This window comes from Acaromyces ingoldii (assembly GCF_003144295.1).
Source record: "Acaromyces ingoldii strain MCA 4198 unplaced genomic scaffold FA10scaffold_4, whole genome shotgun sequence".
NCBI lineage: Eukaryota > Fungi > Basidiomycota > Exobasidiomycetes > Exobasidiales > Cryptobasidiaceae > Acaromyces > Acaromyces ingoldii.
In genome coordinates, this window is record NW_020290250.1 from 1,582,490 (window position 1) to 1,604,845 (window position 22,356).

Genomic DNA, 22,356 nt, shown 5'->3' on the forward strand with positions numbered 1-22,356 from the left:
ACACACATTGATTGAAGAGAGGAATAGTACAGCTCAGTGTGTGAAAAGCAAGACTAGTGGCTCAGGAACCGTCTGCCCTGCATGCGCCGCCGCGCGAGCATCTTGCGGCCATTTCGGGTGCGAAGGCGGGCGAGGAAGCCGTGCTTGCGCTTCCGCTTCCGTTGCGACGGCTGGTACTCTGCGCCGTACGTTGTGAATCGCTTCTGGATCCCGGCGCCGGTGGGCGAGAGCGACTGGATCGCGGGCAATGTTGTTGTCGTTGTTGTTGTTGTTGTTGTTGTTGTTGCGGCCGTCTTGGCTGTCATTGTGGGCGAGGAGAGGAGCGAGAGGAGCGATGTGGGTCGATGCCCGAGGGAGAAGGTGGACAGGCCGCGGTGCGCGCGTGCGGGCGTGCTTGGTCGGGCCAGCGGGCGCATTGCGGTCAATGCCGACGTCGACGACGACGACGACGTCGATGCAGAAGCGGGTGCGGCCGAGGTCGAGGCACGCGGGATCGACCTCGCCAGGCGCATGAATGTGGGTGCCAGGCGCGGCATGGCTGATCGATAGTTGCCCTTTTGCTCGTCGCCAGGGACTTCTTCTCTTTATTTTTTCAAAAGAACGAGGAGAGAGCGTGACCAACGTACGAACCTGCAAAATCGTGACGGGATTCTTCCTGGGACTGCTTAGGTAAGCCCCTCGAGGGCGAGATCCCTCCTCCACCAAATTTGGCAGGCTTATTTTATTTCCCTGACCACTTTCTTCTCGCTTGATCAGCAGGTGAAAAGATGGCCTCGACTAGACGACTCGTCTCGCTCGCGGCGAGCCATACGCCCCGACGACCCCCTCTTCCCGCTACGCGACCCACATGTCCTACGAGGGCTGCACAGATCAAGCCGCGCGGGCTCGTCACAGCTGCGTCCACGCCAGGATCCTCTGGCGGACCCCCTGGCGGTGCGCGCGTCGGCACCGTCTTCTGGACCCTCGTCGGCGCCGGGATAGCCGCGACGTCGTATGGCCTGTACAGCTACCTCGACTCCTTTCGCACCTGGCCTGCCGAGCTTCGGCCCGACCTGCGAGCGGCCCTCAAGGCGCAGAGGGCCGGCGACGTCCGGCGGGCCGAGGCAATGTACAGACAGTGAGTCGCCCCCTTTTCTCTCTCTCTGATCGGCCTTTCCACCCCCCGACCCTTTTGTTCACTTGACATTCGTCGTCAAAGGGCACTCACAAACGCCCTCGCCATGGATCGGGCAAAATTGGAGCCGAATATGCTGCTCAAGCTGTCGGGCCTCTTCATCGCCCTCGGCAGCTTTTTCGAGGAGCAGGGCCGCCTGCTTGAGGCCTACGACGCCTATCATGACGGCCTGGACTTTGTACAGGAGCAGGCCACGACGGGCGAAGAGAGGATGCGGGGTGTGGCTATTGCGCAGAAGCTCGGCGACCTAGCGAGAATCGCCGAGGTGGCGAGAGAGCTGCCGCCAATTAGCCAGAGTGCAGCGGCAGAAGAGGACGGCGGCGTGACGTCGGTGGCGGAAAAGCACCTCAGATGGAGCGTCGAGGAGCTGCTCAGGCTCCTGCCCGTCGTGCCACAGAACAACCAGCCCGGGCAAGAGATGACCAACAGAGAAGAGGCGACGCTTCTGTCGGACCTCGACCTACCGCCGTGGGTGAGCAGGACGTCGCTGGGCGCCTCGCTCGAGGCGCTGGGCCAGCTGTATGCGGCCCAGGGCCGTGCAGAGTACGCGGTCCCGCTCTACATCCAGGCGCTGGACCTGCTCATGCCCTCGGACAAGGCCAAGCGGCGGCAGCAGGGACGAGGGGAGCCGACTGCATCGGAGCGGTGTCGCGCAGGCATTCTCATGAACAATATCGCACAGCTCCTCGTCGATGACCGCCGTGCCAAGGACGGTCCACGCAAGGTGCACGAGGCCCTCTCCTGGGCCATCAAGGGCCTCGACATTGTTGCCTATACCCAGCGGGCCGCCGGCTGGGACGGCAAGGCAGGCCCGGGCGTTGGCACCGTCGTTGAGAGCGATGCCGTCAGGACGCAGCAGGTGCGAAACGAGTGCGCAGCGGCAGAGGTCGCCCTCTTGTGGAATCTGGGCGAGCTGTCAAGGGTGGGTCTTCTTTCCTTCTCTCTGCATAGCTACGGTGGGTGGCTAACGTATGATGCATGCAGATGAACAAGGACGACTGCAAGGCGCGCAGCTTCTGGCAGCGTGCCTATCAGCGTGCCGACGCCTACGGCATGCGCGAGGCCCGCTCCCGTGCCGCCCAGGGTCTCTCCCAGCTGGAGCGGACGTCACCAGCTGCGAGCAGAAATTAGTCGTCATGTAGTAGTAGTAGTAGTAGTAGTAGTGATAGTGCTACAGCATCTTGGCAATGTACAAAAAGTAGTGAAAGGCGTCGCCCATCGTCCGCGTCTCGACACTCCACCGCTCGCGTCTCTCGATGTAGGGCCGCCGAAAGTGGGGCTGCATCCACGTCAGGTAGAGAAAGACGCCGGTGTGCGGCTTGAGCAGCCAGACGACGCCGTCGATCTCCGCCTGCACGTTGCTCCGCACCGTCTCGGACGGGTCCCACACGGAGCCCTTTTCGGCCATGAGGGCGTCCATCGTGCCTGCTCCACTCCCCCCGTCAGTTCTCTTCTTTGCTTTTCCTTTCGACTCAGAGGCATAGAACCCACCCTTGTCAATGACGACGTCAAAGGACCCCTCGTGGTCCAGCTCCTTTAGCTGGCGGACATCATGCACTCTCCAGTCCAGCGAGGGGTATCGCCGCTGCATCTTGTCAATGAGCACCTCGGAGTAGTCAATGTCTTTTCGTATTCGCAGGTTCTCCATTTAGCGATCACCGATCGGAGATGCCCAATAGATGAAAGACTCACTGACAATGTTCGCGTAGCCATGCGTGGCCATGTCGACCGACAATGTGCTGTTGCCACAACCCAGCATGAGCACCCGCGCATTCTTGTCGGGAATCAACTCGGACAGGATCGGTCTGGCCTCGCGGTTACGGTTGTCAGTCTCTTCAATTCTCTACTGCTTTAGGACGGAGGGAAAGCCACCCACTCGAGATCTTCATACGTCTTGAACCAGTCAAAGTCTTCGTCGGGGCCTTCGGCCGCGTACCGCTCATCCCAGTACTCCTGCCAACGCCATGTCTCAGCCCTGCACTGCTACGTGCGTGAGTCCGCCTCACCTTGGTCTGGAAGGCCTCATTCGCCGGCTCGTCAGCTCGCCCCATCGCCTTGCCCTTCTAGACGCGAGCTTCTTCTTCTCGAGGAGCATTTCAACCAGCCAAAAAAAAAAAGCTCAAAAAAGGGCGTCCAGGCACGTGTGTCGATCCTCCACCGTAATAGACTCAGAAAGGAAGGAGCTCGAGACCCTTTCTTCTTTCGATTCTTGGCTCATCTTTCTGTATCCTCTCTCTTGCGTAAGATACCAAGGCCAGCTGTGGAGCGATGTCCTACTCCTGGCGCCTCAGCTCTGGAGGCGCGAGTGGAAGCCGAGCGAGCAGCGAGCAGCCTGCGCTCGGATCCACGGCCGTCGACACGCCTCCGACTCCTCCGTCGGTGCGCAATGTGACGCCATCGACGTGCCTCTCCATCGTCCAGTTCCGCGGTGCGTTGTGTATCTCGTCCCTCTTCTTTTGAAGGCCTCCCGCTGACTCGGAGACTCTGCATTGGTGTCGTCTTTGCTGCTGCAGCCCTCATGCAGGAGTACCGCTCGCTGGACGACAGCATCACGACGCGCATGAACCGCGCGCTGGCCAAATCGCGCGCCACGGGCGAGACGTCGTCGCCCTCGCTCCTCTCCGCCCATGCCACATCGTCGAACCCAACGACGAGCGACCTGGGCCGGTCGACGTATGGCACGGCTACGCAGGGCGAGTGCGCCCGGTTCTGGAGGGAGCTCGTCGACGTTTGGACGGGCAGGGATGAGGTGCTCAATTACTGCCTCGCCGTCGCGGCGCAGGCTCAGGGTGCCGCCGCTGCTAGTCCGGCAGAGCGGTTGGGACTGCAGAGAGGCAACGGTGACGAGAAGAGGCTCCTCGACGCTGACCTGCCGAGGGACGTCAGGGGCGCGCTGGATGCCGTCGGGCAGCGGCAGCAGCGGGGGGCAAAGGCAGACGACTTTGATTCGAGGGACTCACGGAGCGAAAAGAGCCAAGACCTTGTCGTGAGCAGACTTGTCCCCTTCTTCATTAATGCTGCAGTGATGGGCTCACGGACAGCTGTGAGGCTTGCAGAAGAGACAATTGAGAAACGAGGTGTCAATAGAGGCAATCATAAGAAAGCGGTCCTTAGAAGGTGGGTGCATGCAGCGACCTCTGGCCAGAGTCAAGGCTGACAAATCACCATGCCAGTCCTCAAATCTCGCTGCCGGTTCTTCCAGCCTGCTTTCACCAACGACGACAGGGGCAGACGGGAGCAGACTCTGTGGGAGCAACAATGACAGGGAATAATACAATTTGTAATGCAAAACACTTCACTAGCTGTGCTACCGCTACCGACGCTGCTTCCTGCGCGAGTCGTGCTTCATCTTCTTTTCGAATGTGTTCTTGCGGCCCCTTGCGGTAGGAGCAGCCAGAACATCAGCGCCGCCGCCGCCATCGCCGGACAGGTCCCTTGATCTCTGCAGAGCACCCTTTCTCCTTGCCCCTTCAAAGCTGCCTCCCCTTGACGAGCCTCTGAGCAGATCGCCAAACTCTTCCTCCAAGCCAGCGCCAACCCTTCCCCGCTTCGACGAGAGGCCGGCGCCACCCAGGGCCACGTCTTCCTCGTCGCGTCGCCTTCTCTTTGCATCCTTCTTGCTTTGGGCCAAGCGGGTGAAGTTGTCCTCTTCGTACGCCTGCATGCGCGCCAGTGCCTTTGCCCGGCTGCTCGAGTTTCCCTCACGGCCCGACGAGCCAACGCCCACGCCCGACGACGACATCTCGTACGGGTTCGCAGACAGCGAAGAAGACAGATCGGCGAGCAGCGCAGCGCTCCGCTTGGTGGGCCGTTCCTTGGCGCCCTTGCGCTTGCTCTTGTAGTTTTCGTCGTACGCCACGGGCGCCAGACGCGGTGGCCGGTAGATGCCGTCGCTGTCGTCGGTTTCAGCGTTTCGAGACGGACGAGAGTCCTTCTTGGTCTTGGAGCGACGGTCAGGCTGGGATGAAGGACCCTGGTCAAACGAGGCCAGGTTGGGCCGGAACGAGAGCGGGTCTGTATGTGGCATGGTCAGCTCCTGATACCTGACACCAAGCCACACTTGTACCATCCACTCACCGACATCTGCGGCTCCTTCACCCTCGTCATCGTTGTTCTGACGGTCCTGTGCATTGGCAGAGGAAGAAGTCGCAGCCCGCAGGAGGCCCTCGATGTGGCCCTTGATGCGCGCCTCCATGGGCCTCATCTTCTCCAGCACGAGCCGCTGCCGGATGAGATTGTCCACAATGTCTCCTCTCCTTTCGCTTAACGAGCTCTTTTCGGAAGCAGAGGGCCCGCTGAGCTGCAGAGAGCACAGAAGGATGAGGTGGTGCAGGTACGAGACCATCGTCAGGTTCTTGAGCCCGAGCAACGAGTGGCCCCCGGTCGCGCCAGATTGCGAGTCAAGTGGAAATGTACTCGACAACTGAGCGAGGAGTGACTCCGCATCGGTCGACAGGCTCGACAAGAGCGCCGAAGCCTGCTGCACCATTGTTGCCGTCGTCATCGTGGCTGCACGCCCTGGTGAATCAGAAGATGCAGACCGAAGGAAGATTCGTGCGTCTTTCCTTTTTTTTTTCTGGGAAAAATTTCAGACTTGGCCGATTTCCACAGCTTGCCTTATTTTTATTTTTATTTTTCCTTGGCTCTCGCGTGCTCTTTTGGGTCCGGATTGCCTGTGGGCCCAGGCTAGCGGTAGGAGGCAAGAGCGCAATCAAAAATTGCGCCGCCGTCTCTTGGCTTTTGACAGCCCACCCGCCACGATGCTCCAGGGCGAGCGTCTATTCAGGGTCTAGATTGGCTCTTGGTTCCGTTTGAGCAAGTCTTTCCTTCTGCTTCCTTGAATCGAACCATCCAGATGCGAGTCTATGATTATGAAATGGATCTGCTTCCGCTCTTTGGAGCTGTGTATAAGATGGGGCCCGACTGAGGGCGTCTGTAGATAGTCACCTTGCTCTGCTTTCCCTACCAACCTTCTCGCCCTCGCCATCTACACGTTGCAGACAATCAACCTGCACTGCGTAAACAAGAGACTCACGACAGCGATGTCGCGCTTTCTTGACCACCGTCGTGTCAAGAGCGCAGACGATTCACGTCTGTTGAAGGCTCTCGGTCTGACAAAGAAGCTTTTGGGTAGAGCAAAAGCGGACAGCCCTGAGGGAAAAGCCGAAGCTCGGCGCCTTGGGATGTCGTCCAAGTGCAGCAGTAGGTCCACCGTGGCAAGCTCGCCAACGACAACGATTCCCACCATGTCCGTGGTCGGTACCAAGTCCAGCATCGGAGAAAGTAGCCGAAGTGTAGAAACTCCGGATCGAGCAGCCTTTTCTCCATGGCAAGGATCCGAAAAGGGGTGGCAATTCCCCCTGAAAGAGGAGGAGATAATGGCCGTGGCAGCTGCACGGGCTGCGACGGATCGTCGGAGCTCAGAATTTCTTCTTGCACGCACAAAGCAGAGATCCCCAGAGGTGGTAATGGTGGGTGTTGCCAAGTCAGAAGCTTCTATGGCCAATATCCCAGAAACATCGACACAGGTCGCAAGAGAGCAACCTGTCACTTCAAGGATGGGCAGACAGCCAACGGTCAAAAGCATTCGGAATTACCACAGGCCCACGCCACCGACAACTGATAGTGATGAAATCACAGAGTCGAAGACGGGCCAAATGCCTGTCCCGCAGGCTACGATGCCTCTTTTTGTCTCAGCTATTCCGCCAAGGAATTCAGGTATGCTTTCTTTGAACGAAAAGAATGGTACCAAGAGCAAAGGAAAAGCAAAAGAGGATCACCAAGAAGACGGTCCATCCTCTCCTGAAGCAACAGATGCTTCAAAAGGATCAAGCGTCACTACGAAAAGGGGAAAGTCTCGCCGTCGGCGCTCCCACACACGATCGCCTTCACCAACATACAGCAGGCGTGCACGCGAACACTCCGGCTCGTCACTATTTCCTCCTATCGTCTACGGTCTGGATCCGCAGTGTACAGACTCGATTGAGGATTTCGCGTACAACACGACACCGGCCTCGGCCGAATTCACTACGTCCAGTCCTTGCCTCACTGCAGAAAGACGGCCAACACCGGACTCGTCAGCCTCTTCTTCCCCTCATCTCCCGGCAAGTCCTGAGCCGCTGGAAAAGGACAATGTTCGAGAAGTTTGGCGCATCAACACCAAGGACAACGACGACCAGGATGAATTCTCTTTGTTTATTTTCCCTCTCCCTCCTCGAAGGCTGCCGCCCCGCTTCGAGCTCCAGACTTGTTCGTCCACGGAGCTCAAGCTTCATCGAGAAACTTGTTGGCAGAAGCATGACAACTGCATGTAGCACAAGCAAAAGGCACGTTAGCTCAATCAGTCTTTCTTTGACTTGTATCATCTCCGCCCATCTGTATCCTCACAAACTCAGCACGCAACACAAACAAGTCAGTGCGTACATCCCTCAAGCCGCTGCAACGATCTCCAGCAACCCTTGTTTCCTGGTATATGTATCATCGAATTCAAACGAGTTCCTCAACCAAACCATTTATAGATGTAGTCTGCCGACCTCTTCTTTGTGAGCACTCTGCGTCCTTTGACGTGTAAGACTATCAACTCACAGAAACAAATGAGGGTAAAGATGGCCCCGACAGCGAAGATGATGTTGTCCTGGGTGCTCCTCCGCTCAATGTAGCCAATGACGTCCCTGCTGAGCCCCATCGTGACTCCAACGTCTCTCAGCCTCCTCTGGGTACCCTTGAGAATGTCGCGCTGCTCCGTCAGATTACTCCACACTTCTCTTCCTTGAGCTATAAACGAATCGAGCTGGGCTTCTGTCTGCTGGATGAACGAGTGTTCGCGCAGCGCTTGTCCCTCGCGCGCAGAACCCGTGCTTGAGCCGAACATGGCGGCCGCTGAGGCATTCATGCGGTACGCAGCCCGAGGATCCGACGACGCATCCTCATCGAGGCCGATCGAGACAGTACCGCCACCAGGACCGGCATAGGCGGAAGACGACGAAGCGGCGCCACCGGGTCGGTAGGGAGACTGCGCCGAATAGGGCGAGGAGCCATAGCCAGACTGATTTCTTGCGTGGAGCGAGTACGGCGAGTCGGCACTTGTCCCGGCGCCAAGCCTCGAGGACGAAGCAGCTGTGGACGAGGAACCCGTGTATGCGCTTCCGTTCCCCGTCGACGACGAGGACGACGATGCGGCCGCCGCCTGTGGATCCACCGCCTGTCGGGCAATCCACCGCTCCGTTTTAGCTTCTCTGCCCAAAATTCTTCTCTCTTTCCCTCTCTTTCTCCTTTTGAAGCAGGAGCTGCTGCTGCAATTCGACTCACCCTCGCCTTGGCCGCTGCAAAACCATTTCGGAGCTCCTTTTCCTCTTCGCGAAACTTTTTTACTCGCTCGAGGGCGCGCTGTCTCTTCGCTGTGTTTAGTTCACGCTTGGCCATGCCCTCGTAGTCGTCGACTGTCTTGGAGAGGGCGCCCAGCGACGCGGCGAGCTGGCCCGAGAGCGCCGTGATCGACGAGGGCGATGCGCCATTGGCCGTCGATGACGACTCGAGCAGCGAGAGATCAGACTGGATCGACGACGACTGGCGCAGCGCCAGGTTGTACAGTGAGTTCATCCTCCCCCTCTTCTTCTCCGCTGTCCTCTTGGCACACTTGCTTCTCGTGAAAGGTGCTGAGAGAGAGAGGCGCGAAACGTCGCTCGGACATCGATGCAAACAAACTAGACACGCTTAAATTTAATCAAGGAGCTGTACACGTGGAGCGGCTTAGCTTTTTTTATGTTCTTCTTTTCTTCCTTCTTGGTGGTGGGGTAGACAGAGTGGGGCACGATATGAGGGGCAAAGGATTACTTGAGCTTGGAGAAGGCGAGCTTGAGGAAGATCTGGAGGCAGGAGCCGACGCTAATCTGGTGCAAGACGGTGCGTGCAAGGTCAATGTTGAGGTAGTAGGCCAGCGGGAAGAGGAGGAACCTGAGCCGCGTGAAAAAGAAGAAGTCAGCTAGACCGGACATTAACTTTCTGAGGGCTATCCGGACTCACTTGACGGACGCGACAAGCGCCAGCTCGTTGATGAGATTGGCAGAGCCGCCAACGATGCCATGGTCAAGTGTCTGCACGAGAACAGCGGCCACTGCGAAAGCAGGGTAGAATTCAAGGATGGCCTCGTGGGCCGCCGTGAGCCTGGCAGGGAAGCCCCTGAGGTTCCGCTTAAAGCTCCTCGGCTCCTTGTTGACGTAGCCGTCCTGCGCATAGGCAGCGCCAACAACGCTCAGGATGGCGGTGACAACCCAAGTCTGGAAGGTGGCGGCGACAAGGAGCGCGATGGGCAGGCGGCCTCGCGAGACATCGCCCAGACCAATGGTCTGAAAGAGGGCTTGCCAGTAGGGGATGAGATGGATGGAAGAGTAGGGCGCGAGGCGGGGTACGACAAAGACCGCCGTGCCGACGTACATCGACACGAGGACGGGCGCGAGGAGAGGTGCCTGCTGGCCCGCGATGTTAAAGGGAGAAGAGGGCGCCGACATGGTTTTGATTTTCTTTCCGTGGTTAGAGTGGATGGATGGTGGTGTGAAGAAGCTAGAGGACGAAGAAAGTAGGTCACATTAGCGGGTGGATGGACCAATCTTCTACAAGCGCAAGGAAAGATCATGACAGACATGTCATTAAACCGGCGCAAAACCTCTTCCGGACTACCCGCGCCCCGCGCACAATGTCCGTGCACGGACGCGTCTCTTTTCTGTCACTTTCGTAAGTCACTTTTGGCTTCTGAAACACACAGGCAAACGAAAAAGAAAGACAAGGCCTTGGTCTGGTAGTAGAAGTCAGAGGGTAATGGCGGAGGAAAGAGGCGGTCGGCGTCTGAAGCCCGACAGCCTAGAGAAGTCCCTGCTCGCAGAGGAGGTGCGCAAGAAACGCTCAAAGCGAGACGAGGACAAATCCAAGGTTACGCGGCTCGAGTCGAGGATGCTCTACGGGAGCGAACAACGACGCCTGCAGAGGGGTGCAATCCGCGCCCTTCGTGAATGCAGCAAAGCATCTGCCGGCCCCTCATCTGCTAGTACTGCTGGTGCTTCAAAAGTAGGCAGAGAATGGGATAGGATGCCCTTCTTCGACTTCAAGACGGCCCTCGCAGATGAACAGACGCAGAAGGATGAAACCGATACACGGCAGAGATTCGTGCTTGCTGCACAAGCGTCGGACGATGTCCCTTCGACGTCGTCTTTGTCGAGTCAAGAGAGAGACGAGGGAATCTCAGTCACCGTCTACCAGCCGTATGTGTCATCGGAGGAGGACGACGATGAGGAGACAGAGCATGACGTTTCCTCTTCTCGAATCGACGCGACACTGATTCGTCAAGAACGGAAGGCCAGGAGAAAAGCAGAGGCTCAGCAAAGAGCCGAAGCTGTCATTGGCATGCACGCTAACGACGACGAGATGAAAGATGAGGACTTAGTCCATGTAAGGCCAATCATATGGCGCGGTCGTAAGCAGATCAACGGTGGGTCTTCTTTTGCATGCAACGTCTGAGAGCAGTGACTGAAGCTACTGGAACCGAGCAGACTACTTCACAGCGTCGATTGACCGCTTCACCTGGATGAAGCGTCCGCCAAAACGATCAGAGGTACTGCTGGAGGGGTTAGAGCGAGAAGATGGGGATGGCCTTGATTCATGGCCGCAGGACTCCTGGAAAGAGCAAAGTCATTGAGGATAATTTCATTATTGTACAGTACATGAGCTCAAGGGGAAGCGAGAGAGAGAAGTAAAGTGAGCGCAATCACGCCTTCTTTGGTCTGCGCTTGACCTCGTCGTCCTTTGTAGCATGCAAGAAAATCTTGTTGGGTGTGTTGGGGGGATTGGCATATTGATGACCCTTGTGCCAGTCGTAGCTCACTGTTTTCGAACACGAGTCAGCCAAGCGAGCTCCTCACGCTTTCTCGCTGATCCACTCACCAGCATAGGCAAAGATGTTTCCGTTCTGGTTAAAAGCCGTTGCCGAGATGGGACCCGCCTTGGCTTCAAAAGCTATCCCATGAAAAGAATGGTCAGCACCAAGTAGATTATGAGGACAGGGGAGGGAGAAATGCTCACACTTGAGCCTTGTTTTGCTGTCTTTGTCCCAGAAGTTGATAGTGCCGTCAGAGCCAGCCGTGGAGAAAGTTCCCTGGATGGGGTGGAAGCTGATTGCATTGACGCAGAAGAGCTGATGCGGTTCCCTCTGTGTCTGGCCCGGCGCCGGTGCCGGCGGGTCTTTCCGGTGGCATTTGAAGCTGAAGTTGCTGGATTTGTTCTCCTCCTTGACGTACTGGATTGCCACCCTGCCCTCGACGCTCCCAACTGCGAAGCCAGGCGGATTGGGCGGCAGGCCTGGCTGATCAGCGCGCTGGAAGCACGACACGACGCGCGTCTGCCACTTGAGCGGGCTCTCCATTGTCTGTTGTGGATCGCCTGGTCAGCGACAGAGGGAGCGGAAGGCTAAAGGGGCTTCAGGCCGCTTACAATGATAGCGTTGGATGGGTTTTGCGAAAGGTCGAACACCTGGATCTTGCGCTCAGCAGTAGCGACTACAACGTAGGGCCAGACAGAGTCCATCGAATAGCAGCGCTCCTGCAGCTGCGCCGTGGCAATCGCATTCGGGGTGCGCAGGTCCCAATACTGTGTTGCACATCGTCAGCTCACGAGACACACAGAGAGAGTAGAATGGATCCCACCTTGAGAGTCTTGTCCCAGCTGCCTGTCGCGAGGATGCCACCGCCCTGCTCGACCCATCGAACGCCCTTAATGGGTGCATCGTGCGCAGCCACCTGCGACGACTGGCCCGTGTTGACGTCGTACATGCGTGCCGCTTTGTCTGCCCCGCCAGAAATGATCTTTGTCCCGTCCTTGCTCCATGTCACATCCAGCACCGGCGCCTCGTGGCTATACATGGCTTTCGGCGACGTTGTTCCTGTGCTCTCGACCCCATAGATCCGAACCTGGTGTCGGGCTCCGCCTCTCAGCATACTTGTACACGTCCATGCACAATTTTGAGCACGTCACTCACGTTATTGTCCCAGCAGCTGGCGGCGAGAAAGTCGGCGACGGGCGAGAAGCTCAGAGCAGACACGCCGTCAGTGGGAGGCTGCATCACCTCGATATCTTGCGGCTCGACGGATGCTGCTGGCTGCTGCGCCGGCGCTTGCCCAAATGCGGGCGCCGTCGTGCCCCCAAACAGCGACATTTCTTCTGTCTTTTCTTCCTGATTCGATTGACGATCCGAGGCGAGCTGTTGTGTAGCGCAGGCGGCGATCCAAGTTGAGACAGGAAGAAGAGAGAGTTGGCTCGCTAGGTCGGCCGAAGAGGAAAATTAGTCTAAACACGCGCATTTGAGAATCCTCGCCCAAGGACAGGAAACGCCGCGCATTGACCAAGCAACGACGAAGGTGAGGCGAGAAAGAGGGCGCTGCCGGTCGGTCGCACAATGTCACGGAGGTCAACACGCTCAATGTCCAGAGAGCTATCCGAAGATGAGGACAGGAAGTCGACCGCCAAATCTAGAATCTCCAAGGAGGACAAAGAAGAGGAGAGGGCAAAGATCGAGGCAATAGACGAAGAGCTTGACTTCCATCAAGACGGCAACGACGACGATGACGAGCAAGAGGAGAAGCAAGTCTTGGATTTGCCCGAGACAAAAGTGGCTCCAGATACAGTGTCTGCAACGCCAAAGGGCAACAAGCTCAGACAACTGCTGGGTGCCCTCTTCAGCAAGCTTCTCGTCGTCCTGCCACTCCTGCCTCCTCTTCTCGTTGTCGCCTCGTTCCTTCTGGCCGTCCTGCTACCGTCGCCGAGCAAACCCTTTGCACGCAAAGTCTACGTTGACGAGAATGCACTTCAGCCCGGGGCGGCTGATGTGTCGTGGGACTGGGGCGAGGTGCAATGGGCAGACCAGGTGGCGAATCGGGTCGGTTTGGTCGCAGACGACCGCTCAGAGAGGTGAGCAGGCTTGGGGTTCTCGAGGGTAAAGCACAGAGCGATTGCTGATGGTTATACCTTAAGACGTGCCGCCTTCCTCACCAGCGAGCTCCGGAGTCTCGGAATGACGCCTTACAATCAATCCTACACATTCACCCTCCCTGGTACAAAGCGTGCTTTCTCCACGCGAAACTTGCCGAAGGGTCTGTCGGGCATCAATACGTATGCGCGGTGGCCAGCTGCGAGAGGTGACGGGAGAGAAGCGCTGGTCATCTGTGCACGGTGGCGAAGCCAGTGGGACGGGACCGACGACCCTGATGCCAAGGAAGAAGACCAGAAGAGTAGGGCAAGAGCAGCCCTGGAAGGTTCCATGGACGACTATGAGCGTTCCCAAGTGCGGAGGGCAAACGTGCGAGGCATCACAACGGTACTTGCGCTAGCCCGTTTCCTCATTGGGCACTCTCACTGGAGCAAAGACCTGATCTTTGTTTTTGGCGATGGCAATTTGGACGGCATCCAGGCGTGGACCTCAACCTATTTCGCTAGGGGCCAGTCGAACCTTCATACCGAGCGCATACAGGAATCAGGCTCGCTCATTTGGAATGCCATGGCGTTCGACTACCCCTCGGACAGCTTCTCGTCGATCGTCGTCCGCCACGAGGGCCTTGACGGCCAGCTGCCGAATCTTGATGTCATCAATACCTTGACGCGTGTGGCCGAGCGCATCAATGGCGTCCCCATCGAGCTCTCCGAGTCCTCTGTGCCGCCAAGACCCTACCAGCGCCGCCTGGGCTCGCTGGGCGCCCTTTTGGAGGAGCATCTGTGGGGCGACCGTGATGGCGAAGCAAAGTACGTCGGCGGTCTCCTCAATGTCTTGGGCCAGCTGCGCAATCTCGTCGTGGGCCACCCCACTGGCGTTCACGGCCTCTTCCATCGTTTCCACGTTGATGCAATCACCCTCTTTGCCAAGCCTGCTTCCGGCCCCTACGGATTCTGGCACATGGGAAGGGTGGGCGAGTCGATGACAAGATCCTTTTCCAACCTTCTCGAGCGATTACATCACTCGCAATTCTTCTATCTCGTCACGAGTACACAACTTTTCATCGAAGTGGCAAAGTGCATCGCCGTAGCGGTGCTTTTGGGTGCTGCTATGACCATCACCGGCATATCCATTTGGCTCGACGAAGGGCAAAAGGCCCAGCAGAGAAGAATTGCCCTCGTTGAACTGGCTCACGAGGTAGCCTATGAGGAAAAGGTCGACCCTTTCAATGGAGGAAACACCCACGAAAAGCCCAATTTGCTTAATGAGGAAGAGGAAGACGACGACGATGTGCCTTTGGAACGACCCACAACGTCACAATTTCTCACGGACCTCATCTCTTCGTCTATCCTCGGCGCAATTCGGAGGGGACAAGTGCTAAGCTCTTCGCGAACGAAGGCACTTACGGAACTGCTCGACATTCAAGGCCGACCGCTGCCCGGTACGCTGGCCGTGGTTGGTTGCTGCCATCTGGCTGGGGCTGCGTGCTTTTGGCTGTCGAGCACGGCACCCATCGACTGCGCCAGCCAGGGCCTGACCTTGTGTGAGCCCCTCCTGGCCGTCACACTGGTGACGCTGTTGGCAGCTGTCTCCATCCCTCTCGCAGCTGCGTATCAGACAAGGACGGTAGTTGGAAGGATCAACCAGAGCTGTCACCCGATTCTGTCGCAGTCAGCCACGTCACTCGTTACTTCGGCCACCTCGCGAACGGCGTCCTTGGCAAGATTGCTGCAAGCAATCACTCTTCTCCACGTCGGCATCATCGTTGTGGCAGCCAGCATCGTCAACTTCTCCCTGGCGGCTACTACTGCCGGCCTCCTCTGCCTGCCACTGTGCTCCCTCCGGCTAGCGGTGGGGCCGCGTGGCCGAAAGACGAGCAGGTCCGTCACGCTCTTTTTCTACTCCCTCTCCCTTCTATTCGTCTCTCCTGCAGGCCTCGTGTGGCTGTCCAAGGCACTCATCGCAGTTTACATGCGCTTCTCTTCGCCGTCCTCGCCTCAAACGCTGGTCGGTATTCCCCTCACCGTAGTAGTCGAGAGGGTTGTCGATGGAAGACTGTGGGACTGGCAAGTCCTCGGAGCCGCATTCCTCCCTTACCTCTTCCTCGCATACATGCCCGCGGCGCTGCAGGCCTGTGTCGCTGCCGGCCTCGCCGCCGTGGCGTAGCACTATCTTCCCCAATGATGAACAAGGGAATCGCAAATGGAGCAATGAGATTTTATTGCTGCTTGCCCCGTCCGCATCTTTCTAGGCTGCCGTCCTGCAACATGTAGGCCGGCCTGTAAGACTGACCGTCTTCCGACTTCAAGTAAGGATTCCGGAATGTGTTGAAGGTGCTTCCCAGAGATGTGTATCTGTTGGATTAAAGTCAGCTAAAAGAGACTTGCAAATGCCGAGCACGGGACATGGACGAACCCTTGATCGTAGAGTATGCAGTAGGGGACTCCTTCGGCAGACCCGCTCAGTTTCTTTGCCGGGCTGCTCTGTGCATTCCCGTGCTCTTCGTCGCCGGAGTCTGCAAGGAGCGGACAGCGAAGAAAAGCCCAGACGTCGGCGTAGTCCCAATCGAGGATCGGCTGGACGCGCTCGACGTTCGGCCACCCCTTGTCGGTTGGCGCTCTCGGCGTGAGATCGGCTGGTTGAAAGAGCAGCGGCTCTTTTGTCAGTAAATCGAGCATCGGCGTAGGGGCTGGTCACCACGCCTGGCTCTCACCTCCATGCGGATCGGTGCGTCTTGTGCCAAGGAAGATCGCCCTGCAATCCCGCTTCCTCCGCTCTCCGTTTCCTGCCTCCTCCATCGTTGCAGTGCCATTCGGTGGGCCACCAGAAAAACTTCCATGGACCTCACTGACCTCCTCGACGCCGTCGAGGTACGCCTCGAGGCCGGCCTTCATATCGCCGCCAAGCTTGACGAGGCGGAGATCGTACCGCTGCATCGACTCGGCCACGAACTCATCCACTTGCTCAAAGGGCGAGGTGCATGTGATGTACAGCGCCGGGATCGGATCCAACGTGCGCGCGGGAAGCTTCTCGAGTCGGCGCAGGACAGCAGAGAGGATGTGAACAAGGACAGTACCTAATGACACAAAGGGAGCTTTCGATAAGCCTGGAAGGTCTCGGTCAGAGGAGCGCAACTAGCTCACAATCTTTTCCCCCATTGAAGCTCAACGCCCATCGTCTCGGTCTTTGAGACGCTCTCTTTGGTCAGCTAGATTGAACACAAGAGGGGGAAGAGGGAGAAGAGAAGGACTCACCCAAGCTCCTCCAATACCTCCTGGCACAGCTCGACGGCCTTCTGCACCTTGTCGGCAAGCCGCGGATACGCAGCCCGGTTCGCCTCTGATTCGAAGAGCGCATAGACGGCATCGATGGACCGTGTCCAGGAATCGGGATGCTCATGGCCCTGAGGCGAGTCTTGCGGCGCCGACATTGCTGTCGGAAGGGTGACCATGGAGCGACCTTTGCCTTAGGAAAGCAAACAGGCGCGCTTGTCCACCAGTGGAGGTTGAGCCCACGTGCTTTCTCCGCCTAAGCCATCACGCTGTAGCGACCGTGAAGACTGAGATGCTGGTGGGACAAAGCCACCACGATGGGTCTCGACATACCTAGAAGCAAACAGTTGAGAGAATCTCCGGGCAGAATGTACGATCGCAAGATCGGCAATTTGTGCCCTCCAGCTAGATTGTAGACCAGCAATCTTTTCACAATTATGTTCCGTCGACCTCATGCGGACAGATGGCCAGTTTGAACTTCTGTGACGAATAGTCATTGAGGGATAAAGACAGCCTGCCAGTGCTTGTTGTCACTCCAGGTCAAATGAAAGCTCTTTGGTCAACTATCCCATCAAGGGAAGTCCGCCATCGCTCAATTGTCTGCGGGCAATGTAGACCCAGTCTTCATTCTAAAGCGAGAAAATGGCACCAAGAACCGGTGAAGAAGCATAAAAGGGTCGACTGATGTCTGAAAGTTCACCACCTGCTAGGGTTCCAAGTGCCAATAAGCTCCGCTGTAATGAATAGACAGCCGTAAGGGAGAATGACCACCTCGACGTTGCTACCTTAGAATGTGGCACCACGTGGGTGTGTGTAACGCGTCTGGAGGATTGAGGAGACCAACACCTCCGGAAACCAAAGTAGGCCATCTTGATGGTCGCTGCCATGTCCTCGTCGTTGTCGCCACTGCAGGTCAAGAGCGACTTTCCAGACTCGAGCCCAGCCAGGGCCCGCTCGCTGCTCAGAAGAGCGGCCCGGCAGCTGTCGGAGAGGGGCCTTTCGCACGCGTCAAAGTGGTGAGTCTGTGCGAAGGTGTGTCGAAGAGATAGAGCAGCGCTAAAACACTTCGATAGGGCTCTGGAGCTTCTTGTCTGCCTCCCTCAGCCGGATGCTGTCCAGCTCAAGTCACCGCACACGGCTCAGTACTCAACGGTGAATGGTCCTCTGGCCTCGACGCCAGCCACAAGGACCCTTGCCAGTTTTCCAACGCAGTCGACGCCGGCTTTCCCCGCCATCGGTGGTGGCAGTGGCAGTGGCAGTCCATCAGCAGATGACTCTGGCCGATTCGCGAGCTTCCGCAACGTAGCGCCTCCTTCGCCGCTGGCTAACGTCAGCTATCCCGAGGAGGAAGAAGGGGTACCCGATGTCAATGTCGATGACGATGCGTCCATGTCGGCACACGTTCATTTTGCCACGTCCGCTTCAGCGTCAGTCTCAGCGTCCCAGTCTGCCTCGGTAGTGGCTGGGTTGGGGGAGCTCGACGAAGAAGAGGAGGAAGACGTATTCATGCTGGCCAAATCACTCTTTGATCATCAACAGTGGGAGCGGTGCGCGACCATGCTCGAGGGCCACAGGGTCAAAGGCGTGAAGGCCCTCTTCCTCGGCTTGTATGCTCGGTACCTTGCGCTGGACAAGAAGATGGAAGAGGACCGCACTCCGGCGGCCAAACGGAAGGGGAAGGTGCCGAGAATGGGGCACGAGATTCTCGACATTCTTCGGCAACTCATTGATCCTCACGACCCTTACCTCCTCTTTTTGTGAGTTTGACGCCTTGCACGTTTTACCTCGCAGCTTAGTCCAAATCAACGTAGGAAAGGTGTGATTTTCCGCAAGCTTGGCCGGCGCATTGAAGCGATGGACTGCCTGCTTCGGAGCGTTGAGGCGATGCCATATAACTGGAGCGCCTGGCTCGAACTCAGCGCGACGTTGGAAGGTGGTCTAGCTGAAGTGGGTACTGCTCAACAACGCCGAGTCTGCAGGCACTCACACTTTGCCCCCAAAAAAGCTGGAGGAAATTGGGCCCCTACTTCCAGACTCATTCATGACATCATTCTTTTGCGACCACTTTGGGAGAAGCAGCGCGGCTCGCCCCCCGAACGACTGCCTCCAGCGCATCGACTGCTTGCTCGAGTCGTTCCCAGACTTACCCTACCTTCTCATCTGTCGCGCTCACAATCTCTACCTCGTCCAAGACCTTGAAGGGGCCGAAGAGGCATACGAAGCAGCTAGAGCCATCGACCCGTATCGTCTCGATGGTATGGCCGACTACTCGAATTGCCTCTTTGTGCAAAACAAGGAAGACAAGCTTGCCCATCTGACACACTTACTGGCCAAGGCCGGCATCGACGACGCTGAAGTGTGCTGTGCCGTAGGCAATTATCACACGCTGCGAGGCGACAATCTGCGTGCTCTGGAAGCTTTCAAGCGTGCAGTCAGGCTCGATCCCACTTGCTCATCGGCCTGGATCCTGCTGGGTCATGCATACATCGAGACGAGAAATAGCATGGCTGCAGCAGAGATGTACCGGCGCGCACTTGAGATCAATCCCAGGGACGTAAGGGCTTGGACGGGACTTGCAAACACCTACGAACTCAATTCGGCCTTTTCGCACGCCCTAAATCACCACAAGAAGGCTGCCTCGATCAAGTGAGCAGACTCGTGCCCGTTCCCTCCTTCCTAAAGCCTGGCAGTAAAGACTGACGAAAATCACAGTCCTTATGACCACCGTTTCTGGAACTCGATGGCAAATTGCTATGAGCGCATGGGGCAGACGAGCAACGCCATCGAGTGCTACAAGCGGATCCTGTCCATCGACTACGCGGACCTTTGGGCCCAGGTGCACGTCATGGAGGCCATTGCGCGCCTCGTGGAAGAAGAGGAAGCAGAACAGAGCCGAGGCATCGGCGCAGATGAGCAGGCAGGAGCGCTGTGGCACCGACGAATCGTTGAATTACTCGAGAGAGCAAGGTCCTTGGGCGAGGAGGAGATCGACGTTGGACCTCGGGCAAACAGCTACATCATTGCAGCTTCTCTGGTATGTCCTCTGTGATCCCCTCCCACCTCAGTAGCTTTCCGCTTGAAGGGACTAAGACACTCTATGACTGAGCACAGGAGATTCAGTTGGCTGGCATCATGTTGCATGAAACTGCGGTCGAATCGGCCTCTGCCAGCCTGGGAGCACCATTTGCAGCCAAGCAGGCAACAGCTGCAGCAGGCAGCGGCGGAAACATCAGCCTGGCTATTGATTACCTCCAGCGCGTTGTCGCTTCCGGCAGTGTTCGTGCCCCGGACGCCGAAGAGATTCTCAAGAGACTCGATTCGCTAGGATACCAATGATACTGTCGAACTTTTCTCATTTTTCTGACCCCCCATTGTGTATTAACAAGTTACCATTATTACGCCCATGCATCAGAGACCGAGCTTGCCCTTTGGTTGAGCTTTTGCCAAAAGCGTGCGATAGGTGCTCCAGATCGCATCGCCATCGACGTAGCAGCCTGCAGCAATCCCTCGTGTGAGCACTGATCTCTCTGTCGAAAGATGTCTAGACACGCACCTTTCAGCCACCTTTTTATCTGTCCTCCTTGCTTGTTCTCTGTTTCATCCCACTCGAACCCCCTTCTCGCGTGGAGCACCCTCCGGTTGTCAAAGATGACACATTCGCCTGGCGACAGGGTGCGCTCGTACCGGAACTCGTCCGACAGCGTCAGATCGGCAAACGTCTTGAGAGCCTCGTAGAACCGCTCACGGTCCGCTGTGGGCGGCGGAAGCGGCGACTGGAACGGAGGCGAGTAGTTGACAGCGCACAGTCTCGGCATCGTGGTCGCCGCGGAAGAGGGGCCGGCGTGGCCCGACGAGGATGTTGCCAGCTCAAAGGTCGGGTGTGTGTAGCGGTAGTGGCGGTTGTCATTTTGGTAGTGGAAGCCGACAGGCGTCTGAATCAAGCAGTGTCAGCATATGATCGAGCAGACTGCGCGGAACAGGACTCACCTCTGCGAGGACCCGGAACTGGTCGCGATGATCGTCCCACATCTTCTGAGCCACGGCAAAGCTATCGACGAAGATGCTCTCGCCACCTCGCACCTCATTTCGCAGCATGTGCAGGAATTGGAAACGCGGTGGGTTCTGGAAGTAGAGGAGGTCCATGTGCAGACCCAAGTCTAGATTCGTGTAGGCGATGTTACGTGATGTAGAGCCGAGCGAGCGCACATCCCAAAGAGGCCCATAGAAGGTGTGGCGGATCTCACCGAGCTGTCATTGAACACGTTCAGTCAACAGACGGGGGCCAGAGAGCGAGAGATGAAGCAAGTAACTCACCATCTCGGCCAGACGGGCTAGGGAGGGAGATGTAGGCGACGATGCGTCCACTTCGTTCCCAGTCGTGTCGGTTGGAAGGCTCGTGACGAAAGCGATGCCGTCGCGCATGAGAGAATTGACCAGGGCGAAGCGTGCTGCTGTTGCCTCGGCTTTTGCATCACCGCCACTATCCTTGGCCGAGAGCAGCGAGGCCCACGTCAGGCGGGCAGGCCTCGATGTAGCCGCTTCGACGTCCATGCGTTCTCCTGGCACTACGTCTTGAGCTCTTGGAGGGCTCGGCGAGCGGGCAAAAGCGGGTGAGAGATCCTTGGCCGCCCACGATCTTGCTGCACCGCCAATGTCGCCATGGCTTGACGCGTACAAAGCCGGCTGGGCGTGCTCAAGGAGCAGGGCCAAGGGTAAGTGGGAAATGTGTGGCTTGTCCGATGATGGCGGCACGGAAGAAAAGGCTGCAGAAAACGCATTGGTTACTGCATGGGCCGGAGCGAAGGAGAGCTGCAATCGGGGCAGCTCTTCATCGCCTTCCTCCAGGAGCCGAACAGCGTCGGGTCTGGACTTCAATTCAGCCCTAGTCTCTTCAGAGGGAGGCGAGGTTGCTCCTGAACTCACCCGGCAAGGAGACCTCGTGAGTCTGGAATGGCAATGTCCGAGGTGTGGAAGAGCTTCTGCTTGGTGTCGGGCTGGACGCTGTTTGGCTCTATGCACGCGTCTCGAAGCCACACATGGTCAAAGTGGACGGGCTCGTGGATGCCATGCTGAGGCGAGGCGAGGGAGATCGTGGTTGGATGGACAAAGACAGAGATGCCGGAACGTTCATGGTGGATGTGCTGCAGCGTGGACTTGCCTTGTCCTTGTAAAGGAGCTGGTGGTGGGGCATTCGCAGACTGGAGCGATGGCGTCGCTGTCGGCGCTGGAGCCGCTCGGTGGACAACGCCAGACTTGCTGTTGATCGATCGTGCAGGAGCTGATGCCCTCAGCAACAGCGAGCACGACGGAGACCGTCTTAAGGCAGACGTCAGCATGGCACGCCCGGCCATGTCCGGGCTTGTTTGGTTGGCGTGATGTGACAGAGTGGGTGAATAAGCTAGCGATGCAAATTAGCCTCTCCGGTTCAATCGGATTTCATCCAGCCGGAATGTCATCCTCGACGCCATACGATTTATCTGGTTTTACTTTGTCGAAGTGACAGACAGCTACAGGATCAGAGAATGCATTTCAGGTCATCCCTCGACTTCTTGCAACAAAAGTCCTCTTCGTGTACGTACGCAATCACCGGTGACATGCAAGGTTCAAAAAAGCGAGAGTCTTGAAAGAGTGGCCACGTGGAGCTGCCCTTCTAAAGACGATGCCGTCCTACCCCGCCTTGGAAGATGGCGTTTGCCGTCACAAATGGCGCGCACACACACACTTTTGTTGGTCTGTCAAACTTTCGGCAAGGCAGTCGCGCGCGCTTGTGTGTGTCTTCCACCGCTTTTGCGATGGATCTAATTACGTACCTAGCGATGGAGTGAAGATGAAGAAGTTACAACGGACCTGCCGATCCCGCGGCCAGACGGCACTCCTCTGCACCGCTTCCTTAAAGCCACGGCCGTTCTTTTCCTTGGTACACGTAAAGCCTCTCCTTC

At 57.4% G+C, this 22,356-nt stretch overlaps 13 protein-coding genes across 13 annotated transcripts; 5 read left to right on the plus strand and 8 right to left on the minus strand.

Annotated features, from left to right (window-relative positions):
• Position 1: 1 nt before the first annotated feature.
• On the minus strand, positions 2 to 597 carry FA10DRAFT_268062 (hypothetical protein). The gene has a single exon (XM_025522161.1). It carries the CDS (start codon positions 534 to 536, stop codon positions 54 to 56), a length of 483 nt encoding a protein of 160 aa, XP_025376718.1. The 5' UTR covers positions 537 to 597; the 3' UTR covers positions 2 to 53.
• A 164-nt stretch (positions 598 to 761) lies between these two features.
• Positions 762 to 2,377, plus strand: FA10DRAFT_268063 (hypothetical protein). The gene is made up of 3 exons (XM_025522162.1): positions 762 to 1,117; positions 1,199 to 2,096; positions 2,159 to 2,377. The coding sequence occupies exons 1-3, from the start codon at positions 768 to 770 to the stop codon at positions 2,303 to 2,305; spliced, it is 1,395 nt and encodes a 464-aa protein (XP_025376719.1). The 5' UTR covers positions 762 to 767; the 3' UTR covers positions 2,306 to 2,377.
• Positions 2,308 to 3,256, minus strand: FA10DRAFT_268064 (S-adenosyl-L-methionine-dependent methyltransferase). Its single transcript, XM_025522163.1, has 5 exons — positions 3,181 to 3,256; positions 3,051 to 3,127; positions 2,867 to 2,979; positions 2,666 to 2,797; positions 2,308 to 2,599 (listed from the first exon to the last, which is right to left on the minus strand). The coding sequence occupies exons 1-5, from the start codon at positions 3,223 to 3,225 to the stop codon at positions 2,346 to 2,348; spliced, it is 621 nt and encodes a 206-aa protein (XP_025376720.1). The 5' UTR covers positions 3,226 to 3,256; the 3' UTR covers positions 2,308 to 2,345.
• A 129-nt stretch (positions 3,257 to 3,385) lies between these two features.
• On the plus strand, positions 3,386 to 4,436 carry FA10DRAFT_302847 (hypothetical protein; the record flags this gene model as incomplete). Its single annotated transcript, XM_025525177.1, has 4 exons — positions 3,386 to 3,602; positions 3,688 to 4,160; positions 4,231 to 4,291; positions 4,348 to 4,436. The coding sequence occupies exons 1-4, from the start codon at positions 3,443 to 3,445 to the stop codon at positions 4,434 to 4,436; spliced, it is 783 nt and encodes a 260-aa protein (XP_025376721.1). The 5' UTR covers positions 3,386 to 3,442.
• On the minus strand, positions 4,437 to 5,707 carry FA10DRAFT_280513 (hypothetical protein). Its single transcript, XM_025523624.1, has 2 exons — positions 5,252 to 5,707; positions 4,437 to 5,188 (listed from the first exon to the last, which is right to left on the minus strand). The coding sequence occupies exons 1-2, from the start codon at positions 5,676 to 5,678 to the stop codon at positions 4,488 to 4,490; spliced, it is 1,128 nt and encodes a 375-aa protein (XP_025376722.1). The 5' UTR covers positions 5,679 to 5,707; the 3' UTR covers positions 4,437 to 4,487.
• A 1,931-nt stretch (positions 5,708 to 7,638) lies between these two features.
• On the minus strand, positions 7,639 to 8,852 carry FA10DRAFT_268066 (hypothetical protein). The gene is made up of 3 exons (XM_025522164.1): positions 8,483 to 8,852; positions 7,760 to 8,375; positions 7,639 to 7,699 (listed from the first exon to the last, which is right to left on the minus strand). Exons 1-3 carry the CDS (start codon positions 8,771 to 8,773, stop codon positions 7,674 to 7,676), a joined length of 933 nt encoding a protein of 310 aa, XP_025376723.1. The 5' UTR covers positions 8,774 to 8,852; the 3' UTR covers positions 7,639 to 7,673.
• Positions 8,853 to 8,874: 22 nt separating this feature from the next.
• On the minus strand, positions 8,875 to 9,786 carry FA10DRAFT_268067 (hypothetical protein). The gene is made up of 2 exons (XM_025522165.1): positions 9,197 to 9,786; positions 8,875 to 9,127 (listed from the first exon to the last, which is right to left on the minus strand). The coding sequence occupies exons 1-2, from the start codon at positions 9,679 to 9,681 to the stop codon at positions 9,004 to 9,006; spliced, it is 609 nt and encodes a 202-aa protein (XP_025376724.1). The 5' UTR covers positions 9,682 to 9,786; the 3' UTR covers positions 8,875 to 9,003.
• A 149-nt stretch (positions 9,787 to 9,935) lies between these two features.
• FA10DRAFT_268068 (hypothetical protein) lies at positions 9,936 to 11,006 on the plus strand. Its single transcript, XM_025522166.1, has 2 exons — positions 9,936 to 10,655; positions 10,717 to 11,006. Exons 1-2 carry the CDS (start codon positions 9,989 to 9,991, stop codon positions 10,860 to 10,862), a joined length of 813 nt encoding a protein of 270 aa, XP_025376725.1. The 5' UTR covers positions 9,936 to 9,988; the 3' UTR covers positions 10,863 to 11,006.
• FA10DRAFT_275728 (WD40 repeat-like protein) lies at positions 10,817 to 12,449 on the minus strand. The gene is made up of 6 exons (XM_025523279.1): positions 12,198 to 12,449; positions 11,866 to 12,129; positions 11,654 to 11,809; positions 11,246 to 11,588; positions 11,108 to 11,179; positions 10,817 to 11,047 (listed from the first exon to the last, which is right to left on the minus strand). Exons 1-6 carry the CDS (start codon positions 12,372 to 12,374, stop codon positions 10,932 to 10,934), a joined length of 1,128 nt encoding a protein of 375 aa, XP_025376726.1. The 5' UTR covers positions 12,375 to 12,449; the 3' UTR covers positions 10,817 to 10,931.
• A 130-nt stretch (positions 12,450 to 12,579) lies between these two features.
• On the plus strand, positions 12,580 to 15,402 carry FA10DRAFT_268069 (hypothetical protein). The gene is made up of 2 exons (XM_025522167.1): positions 12,580 to 13,126; positions 13,190 to 15,402. Exons 1-2 carry the CDS (start codon positions 12,639 to 12,641, stop codon positions 15,309 to 15,311), a joined length of 2,610 nt encoding a protein of 869 aa, XP_025376727.1. The 5' UTR covers positions 12,580 to 12,638; the 3' UTR covers positions 15,312 to 15,402.
• On the minus strand, positions 15,364 to 16,596 carry FA10DRAFT_231597 (adenine nucleotide alpha hydrolases-like protein; the record flags this gene model as incomplete). The annotated part of the gene is made up of 5 exons (XM_025518862.1): positions 15,364 to 15,499; positions 15,561 to 15,780; positions 15,859 to 16,221; positions 16,289 to 16,329; positions 16,400 to 16,596. The coding sequence occupies 5 exons, from the start codon at positions 16,594 to 16,596 to the stop codon at positions 15,364 to 15,366; spliced, it is 957 nt and encodes a 318-aa protein (XP_025376728.1).
• Positions 16,597 to 17,282: 686 nt separating this feature from the next.
• Positions 17,283 to 19,834, plus strand: FA10DRAFT_268072 (TPR-like protein). Its single transcript, XM_025522168.1, has 6 exons — positions 17,283 to 17,433; positions 17,491 to 18,174; positions 18,229 to 18,364; positions 18,423 to 19,063; positions 19,130 to 19,451; positions 19,529 to 19,834. The coding sequence occupies exons 1-6, from the start codon at positions 17,303 to 17,305 to the stop codon at positions 19,751 to 19,753; spliced, it is 2,139 nt and encodes a 712-aa protein (XP_025376729.1). The 5' UTR covers positions 17,283 to 17,302; the 3' UTR covers positions 19,754 to 19,834.
• FA10DRAFT_147048 (Clavaminate synthase-like protein) lies at positions 19,790 to 21,888 on the minus strand. The gene is made up of 5 exons (XM_025518076.1): positions 21,341 to 21,888; positions 20,732 to 21,281; positions 20,405 to 20,665; positions 19,971 to 20,349; positions 19,790 to 19,911 (listed from the first exon to the last, which is right to left on the minus strand). The coding sequence occupies exons 1-5, from the start codon at positions 21,766 to 21,768 to the stop codon at positions 19,826 to 19,828; spliced, it is 1,704 nt and encodes a 567-aa protein (XP_025376730.1). The 5' UTR covers positions 21,769 to 21,888; the 3' UTR covers positions 19,790 to 19,825.
• Positions 21,889 to 22,356: the final 468 nt, after the last annotated feature.